This window comes from Colias philodice, chromosome 17 (genome assembly GCF_061535455.1).
Source record: "Colias philodice isolate Cphi_HAF_F1 chromosome 17, ilColPhil1 Martin Lab GWU primary, whole genome shotgun sequence".
NCBI classification, from domain to species: domain Eukaryota; kingdom Metazoa; phylum Arthropoda; class Insecta; order Lepidoptera; family Pieridae; genus Colias; species Colias philodice.
This window is the reverse complement of record NC_143102.1, coordinates 1,819,832-1,827,940: the sequence shown is the minus strand read 5'-3', so window position 1 is coordinate 1,827,940 and position 8,109 is coordinate 1,819,832. Positions and strand designations below refer to the sequence as shown.

At 30.0% G+C, this 8,109-nt stretch overlaps 1 protein-coding gene and 1 long non-coding RNA gene across 3 annotated transcripts in view; one reads left to right on the top strand and one right to left on the bottom strand.

Annotated features, from left to right (window-relative positions):
• LOC149480853 (leech-derived tryptase inhibitor C-like) overlaps positions 1–5,154 on the bottom strand; it is a 242,428-nt gene extending 237,274 nt beyond the window's left edge. The window contains exons 1-2 of one of the 2 annotated variants that reach the window (XR_016316915.1): positions 5,099–5,154; positions 4,585–4,889 (exon numbers count right to left, since the gene is read on the bottom strand). Coding sequence is in view for 1 of the 2 variants with exons in the window: in XM_089705786.1 (XP_089561912.1) it covers positions 4,705–4,889; positions 5,099–5,123 (210 nt within the window). In the remaining variant the exon portion in view is untranslated. Of the gene's footprint in view, positions 1–4,507; positions 4,890–5,098 lie in introns of those variants that run through there. The other variant, XM_089705786.1, reaches the window with a different exon arrangement.
• Positions 1–8,109, top strand: part of LOC149480844 (uncharacterized) — a 104,722-nt gene that overhangs the window by 30,640 nt on the left and 65,973 nt on the right. The window lies entirely within an intron of this gene.

Here is an 8,109-nt window from a genome sequence, read left to right as displayed (position 1 = left end):
AATCCGGACGCCATCGGGATACCCTAATGAAGGTAGATAATTGATATCTAAATAACTTAGTTATTGTTTTTAGATTTTATTTTGGCTTTTTAGATTCTATATTTAACATGATTTGTTTCTAATGCAAAAATAGAATGTAAGTTTATATTTTGTAACTTTGCAGCTATTAATAATCAATTATAAAAGCTTATTTTTATTATTTTGTTAAGAAATTCCACAGAGAAATTCTATCATAAATTAAGAATTCCAAAACTTACCCAATACAAATTATCTAATTAATAAAATTAAGAATACATTTGAAAAATTAAATCTAGAGACATGATGTTAAGTTCGCAGGTTTTTTTCAAATTAATCTGTGACGGCGTAAAAATATCGTAATGAAATATTTTTTAACATTAATATCCATTTCTTTTAAGTAGATTTTTTTAATTTTTCTTGCCATAAACAATGCTATTACCACCATTAACCAAAGTTCTGTGAATTCTCAATGTGCCAAAAATAGTTGTAAGATTTTTTAATTTAAGGCGATATCGTATCGTTAAGCCAATGCCAAAAACTTGCACTTCCACTTAAGTAGATAGTTCGCACAGTTGTGTACCTACTAACTCTAGATTTTTTGTACTTATTGTAAACATGTGTTTAAAAAAGCATGATAAAATGAGATACAAACGGCATGTAGGGTTTTCAAGTACATAATATATCGGTATTCAAGTATTCAAGTAACAGCGGTGTCATAGAGTATTTCCCTAAACTCTACTTTTTAATAAAAAATAAAAATGCTATTTTCATATTAAAGTATTTATTATTAAAAGTAAACATTAAGACGGATATATGAACCTATACATTATATATCTCGTTTAAAATTCGATAAAGAATCACGAAAATATTTAGTTTTCTAAACGTCATTTAGATAATGAAACATTTCTGTTTAAAAAAATTGGCAACCCTATTTCCAAATATATCTCATAATATCGTGCATAGAAAGTACATCGTATCTTCATTAATGAACAAGAAAACACTAACATTAAAATTAAGAGATTGTCGCTGAATCAACGGTGCTTTTTTTTGTAAAATGTGAAGCTGCTGCGTTCTATGTAATTAAAAAAAACGAGATTTTTCATTAAAGTTCCTTATTTTTCGTATAATGAAATAATTATTAATTACAATTTAAACGTTTCATAAATTTAACCGACTTCTGTTACGTTTGACATTTTTCCATGACATGACGTCATACTCTACTGTTATTATAAGATATAAGCTTCTTGGTTTGGTTATAATATATTTCTTTGACATAACTTATACACAAGTATTTTATACTTATCGCGGGCACCAGTCTCTCACAAATGTTAGTGTTAAGATATATAGATTAACAATGTAAGTGTTGATTGTGCATTTGTGATGAGAAAATAAATAAATTTAATTTAAAATTTAATATTGTACGTAGTACATAATATATCTCGATGATAATATTATACACTAAAAAATGATACACCTATGAATAAGTTCGACAATGTAAGTATTCATTCATTTTTTTTCCTTAATTTTAATTGGATTTATATAGGACTCGCACGCTTCACAAAAATATATATTTTTTGAAATGACATTACATAAAATATACCTACTTATTAGTGCTTTTGACTTAGGTTAATAATTGATTAGTATTTACTATTTAGGAATATATTTTTCATTATTGATGAACATATTATTGTAACCTGTTACTTATTTAGTTATAAAATGTATTGATTTTATAAATTAAATAGATTTTTAATTATAATCGTGTTTTTATTTCATTATTACCTTCACCTCTCATCTTGTTATGTATATCGAAAGGTAAGGTATATCGTATGTATCTACAATGTTTATTTCACCCACATACAACATCTTACAGTAAAATAAGTAATAGATAATATCTATACGCACACTATATTATGTCCACTAATCACATCCATGCTTAGACATCCATGTATAGCGCCTGGCAAACTTCTTGGCCAAAAAGTAGCGTAGTGGGGGAAGCTTGCGCATATAAAAATGTACTAAAATTTGATATGCAAACTTCACCCCGCTACTTTTTGTCAATTTAATTTTTCATAGCATGAACACCTTTTATAAATGAAGCAATAGACAAAACAAAAGTTAGCAGACCACATAATAATAGTGATTGAAAAAAGAATGATAGGCTCATTTCATTAAATGACCGCACTCAATAATATTTTCAGGATAGGTACTTACCTACTATGTATTTACATTATTCGATTGTTTATTAAATTTTCGTGTACATGATAAGCAATTATTGACGACACCATTATTGTCCGATTAGTATACTTATATTATTATACTTCCTTCATAAAAATAAATATATTTGTATGAAATTTGTGTTATGCGTCACGCTTGACGCACTTACGTTTTTGAGGACTTGAGGAGGCTTTAATATTGTTGTTAATTTTATATGATTATTTGATAGAAATACAAAAACTGTTTATTGTAAGTAGTTTATTGAATCGAATTAGGAACAGGAAAATATATGCCTTTATCTTATCTTAATTCTTAATACTATTATAAAGGCGAAAGTTTGTATGGATGTATGGATGTATGGATGTTTGTTACTCTTTCACGTAAAAACTACTGAACCGATTACAATGAAATTTAGCACACATATAGAGGGTAACTTGGATTAACACATAGGATAGGTTTTATCCCGGAAATCCCACGGGAACGGGATCTATGCGGGTTTTCCTTTGAAAACGCGGGCGAAGCCGCGGGCGGAAATCTAGTATGTAATACAGGGTTACTTGTAAAACACCAGCAACCTCGCAGGACAACATATCATTACATATAAGCCACAACATTTGTTCTACGACTTTTGGCATAACGCAATAAATTATTTTTAAATAATTTTTTAAGCTTTTATTGTACTCTCCTAACAAGTAAGACTATGTTCTATTCATTATCGATAGGACGACGACGGTGGATATTTTACAATTTGTCTGCAACATGCATTGATACTACACAAATACTACGCAATTAGATGGCAAATATGAAAGATATACAATAAATAAGTCGAGAATATATCCATTCAAGGTTTCTCCGTGCTAAATGGTTGGTAAATATCTTGGGAACAATATTGTAGTGGCAGGTGCGTGTGGTCTGCGGTCTTTGGTGTGTTTGTCAACTTTACAATCGTTTAAAGGAATTAAGTGCCTTTTAATACATTTCTTCAGTCATACAGTGAGCATAATATAAGTATTTACAAAGTAAGATAAACGATACTTCTAATAAAAATTATTCAATTCTATAGAAGTATCCATAGAATTGCCAACGGTTTTGGAAGAAGAAAAAAAGACAATTATTTTTTTTAAATAAGGATTGTTTTAATAGTTTTGAAAAGTTAGAGTGTTCCTATAAAAAAGGTTGAAATTCATTACCTACTTGGTTGGAATAACATCTTAATCATAAAAGAATGTCTAAACTATTTTTTCTACTAAAATAAAACAATTAAATGCCATTGCGTAAGTGTTTATTACAATAATATCCAAATATAAAAACCATCAAAATATCTAATCAACTAATTACAACTAAATTATTGCACCATTCCGAAAACACAGTTATAAAAAATGTTAATGCAGATATCCAGGCATTACACGAATTCTATGTGGGCCAGAAAAAGCATTTTCATACGCCGGTTTATAGTTATCTTCATCGCCATCTAGCAAGGAACGTTTCTCAAGATGGCGGTTTTCAAAATGGCCGCCATCCTCCATAGACTTGGCGTGGACACTAACGATCATTTCAGACAATGTAGCTATGAAAAAAGCTATTAAAATCAAATATATCACTTTCGACGCCATGTTGTATCTTATTTTTACAAATCACTATCCTCGCAAAATTATTATTGCTCGTAAATATATTGTATGCTCCTTTTATATGGAGATTTTGTTATTTTATCCAATTTGCAGACACACGACAATGAAATAAGGCTGTGCACATGATATTGTTGGATTAACGTGTTAATACAATTTATTTTATTTATTAAATTCAATAATTTCTACGCACGCATGACGCTTTTTATAAGACGCACTTAGGTAATTCATAAACATTGCAATTATGCATGTCAGGAATATTAAAATAGAATTATTATACGAAAGTTTATGACCAAATAAATTGAATTTTAATTACATACATTCTTATGTGCTTTGTACCTAAGTTTAAAAAATTAAAGGTTTTAATTATGAATGAAAGGAATGAATGATAAAATCCATCATTTCTTATTTTCATTCATTACTTTAAAAAGCAAGTTTTTCTCATTTAAATATAGCAAATAGGACGAAATACAACTTTGCTATTAAATTAACTCTTCGAGGATTAAAAAAAAGCAAATTCTCTTTATAGTGTTTAACGAAGTTTACAATTAGGATTTAGAACTACAGATAATTAACGTAATAATAATATATTCTCTTTTAAATATTTTACTTGCGGATATTCCAATACGGCGTACGGTTACATGGATGTGAAATAAATAATTTTTTTGTTTACGTTTTTTATTAACATGTAATAATATTTTAACAAAATAACAATATATGTAGGTACGAAAAACACTCTATACAACTTTACCAACAGACAGTTACTCCACAGTCTTAATTACAAGTTAAACTGTGGTTATTCCAAGTTGACCTTATGACTACGAACAATTTCTACCAAGCATCAAGCTCAGCTGTCATGATGTACACCTGGGCCCTCATCGCACCGGCCTTCATATGCAACTTGTACATTCGCGTCACAATGCATGCAGAATCTGTTCGGGTAATCCTGCCCGTCCGTGCCGCATACTGGGTCGAAAATAATCGGGCACGGGCATGTTATCCGCGCCGTTACCATGCCTATGCATATGAGAGCTGGAAAAGGTAATTGTAATTAGTCTATATTATACAGTCATGCTGTTCGCATATTCTGAAAACATACTAAAAACACAATACAAGTCTTTACAATAATTGAGAAAAACAAAAGCGTAACTCCATCAAATACCATAACAACTAATGAGCAATCCCTTCTCACGTTGCACATATTATGAGTAAATATAAAAACAATATAACTAAGTAGGTACCTAATACAATTTCCAATCGCGACATTTTTATGTTTAGTTACACAAGTGGTCTATTACAAAATGTTTTAATAAGTCAACAACACGGTCGTTTTATATAAAAACCCATTTCTACTAACCACTAATTCCCAAAAGTAATTAAGGATATTTTTTTCCACACCCATCATTACCAAAATGTCATTAATTGTGTAATTAATAACAAATTATATTGTTCCATTTGCTAATCACATTAAACATATTATTAAACACTGCATGATGAGTCAGACTGGAATTCCTAATATTACCTAACCAGGATCTAAGATCAAAATATAAAGTTTATCTTCAAGGGTCCAGATTCTATTATAATGGTATTCTAATAGAATCTGGACCCTTGAAGATACTTAGAATAAATGAGTTTATTCTAAGTGTTAAAAAAAACACGCAGGAAAGACTATGCTGTGTGTTCGATTATCACATCTATGCCAATACCTCCCTACTTTTGCCATATTCTCATTGTCCTAAAAACAAAAGATATCAATTATTTTAATAACTTTATTTTGAACTATTTTACGTGCATTTCTGTAATATTGCGAACGAATTCTTCGAAATTTATTTTCATCTATCACCTAGTTACCTCAAAATAAAAACGAAACTGCCAAAATAAAATAAAAAACCATTCTTAAACATTGAGATATACATATATGGAGACGACACCGCCCACATCTGCACTTATGTTCCGTTCAACATACGCCATATGGCGTAACTGCACGCTCATTTTTTATTTGTTTTAAAGTGAAACGCATCAAATATGCCTTCGTGTGTGTTACGATATTGCACAAATAATACAAATAATACGGAAAAGTGCAATTATTAGTACCTAACTAGATAATAATTTTTAAAACTTAGTTAGAGCAAAAAAATGGCGCACAGATTTTGTTCGTGGTGTCTCCTCCATACGTAGTAATATTATGTCAATGTTCTTAAATGCTTGTAAAATTTAACATGAGTAAAAAGCTTGTGAGTTTGAGTAATGCCTAAAAGTTCGATCGTTTGCTTAATGCTTATGTATAAAATATTGCGTATTATTTAGCAGGAGGTAGAGCTTTTTGAAAAAATAAATATTTATGCACATTTTAATGCTGAAAAACTAAACATTAAAATGCATTACAGTGATAATTTGATGTCTTTGCTTGAAAAAGGATCACTGATGTCATTGACAATACGTTTTAACAATTAACCACAACAAGGTGTGAGAAACATCGTTTCAAATAAACCTTACTCAGTAATCAGCTTTATTACTCTTACAGCTAAATGATAAATCTAAGTACATATGTGGTATTTTATGTTATTTATATTTATTTAGTGTAGGCACTGAATACTTATATTTAGATATACTATATATTTAGATACGATTTACATACCTACATTTTGTACCTTATGTTTTATTTAATTTACCTAGCAAAACTTATGTAGAGAAGAAGAACAATGTTCTATATACACTCATACAAGTCCAGATAAAATTGGAAATACCCCCAATAGAATCAGACTTTTTTCTTATCTCTTGAAAAGCGCATTGCTCTTTGTAAAACCCTATCAATTTGTCATTACAAACAGACATATTATTAATCTATGTTTTATATTTTTAGTTCTATGTGTACGTACCTAAAATCTTAAATTCACAATGGAATCACCGTCAATTAAATGAACTTGACCGGTTAGCCTTCAAACATATGAATTATGATTGTTTTATAATATCTTCGTATAAAACGATTAAATAAATCGAATAGAAACAAGAAATCACAGACAAAGATACAAATTTGAGGACTGATTGTAAATTGTAAAGTTGTAATCAGAATTTAACATAAAAATAAAACGTCATTTTACATGAAATAAATCTATTACATATTTCAAAACAAATTTATACAAAAATATTATATTAGACTACAAGCCCGCATATGAAAAAAATATGGGTCAAATGAACCACCAGGGGTCATATCTAGAACGAAAGAAGAGCAAAAAATAGTAAGATTCATCACTATGCCGTCACTTGTAAGCTGTCCAACTGAGTGCAGATGAGAATTGAAAAGTACGGGTAGACTCGGTAAATTTTGGTCATATATTTTTGTACGGCATTCTTAACCATCGATAGATCCATTAAAAATAATAAGAAACCGCTCAGTGCCGTACAAAAATGTTGGTCCACCAAGTCGGAATTTTTATTTAATTTCCGAGAGTTACCGGGGGTAAATTTGGTCATTTGACCATGTACGGCATCTGTGTCATACTATTGCTATAATGCTTTTAATCCATTATTCCGCAACGCCGTACAAAAATCATGGGGACAAGGGGAAAAAATCGAGAGTTGCAATCCCCTCTCTTTCCCCACTCCAGGGGGTCATTTGACTAAGTACGGCTTCGGTTCCAAAACATTATCTAGCACTCAAAAGTACTATTAAAAGCAATGCCGTCAAAAAATAATTGTTCTTTTAAATGTATACCAATAATCATCTTAATTTCATCGAATTCTTGATATAAAGAGCCTTAAGGTCATTTGACCCTGTACGGGAACTTTTTTTTTAACATGATATTGTAAAATTCAATTGTTGTATAGTATTGCCGTTCTAAAAAAAGTTATAGAGAAATGCAAAACCAGAAATTTTGTTAAAGTTTAAACATCGTAGATTAATGAAATATAATAGTTTTCTACACTTTATTCGTTGTTTTAAATAGTATAAACATAGATAAATTAGGAAAAAACGATGCCGTACATTTTTGTGCAGACCACATCTTTTAGGCTGATGAAAGCGACGAAAGCTACAATTTTAAGGGTGCTTTATGGCTATTTGATACAGTACGGCATTAACATATTTTTACCCAACTACGGCAAAGCAAAAGGAGGGTTATGGTTTTGACAGGTCATGTATGTATGTTCATCTATTCCCTCGTAACTTCTAAACTACTTATCAGAATTCGACAAATGACATATCATTAGAAGCGTCTGAATTGTTCACTGGATAACCAGCGACCAGCTAGCT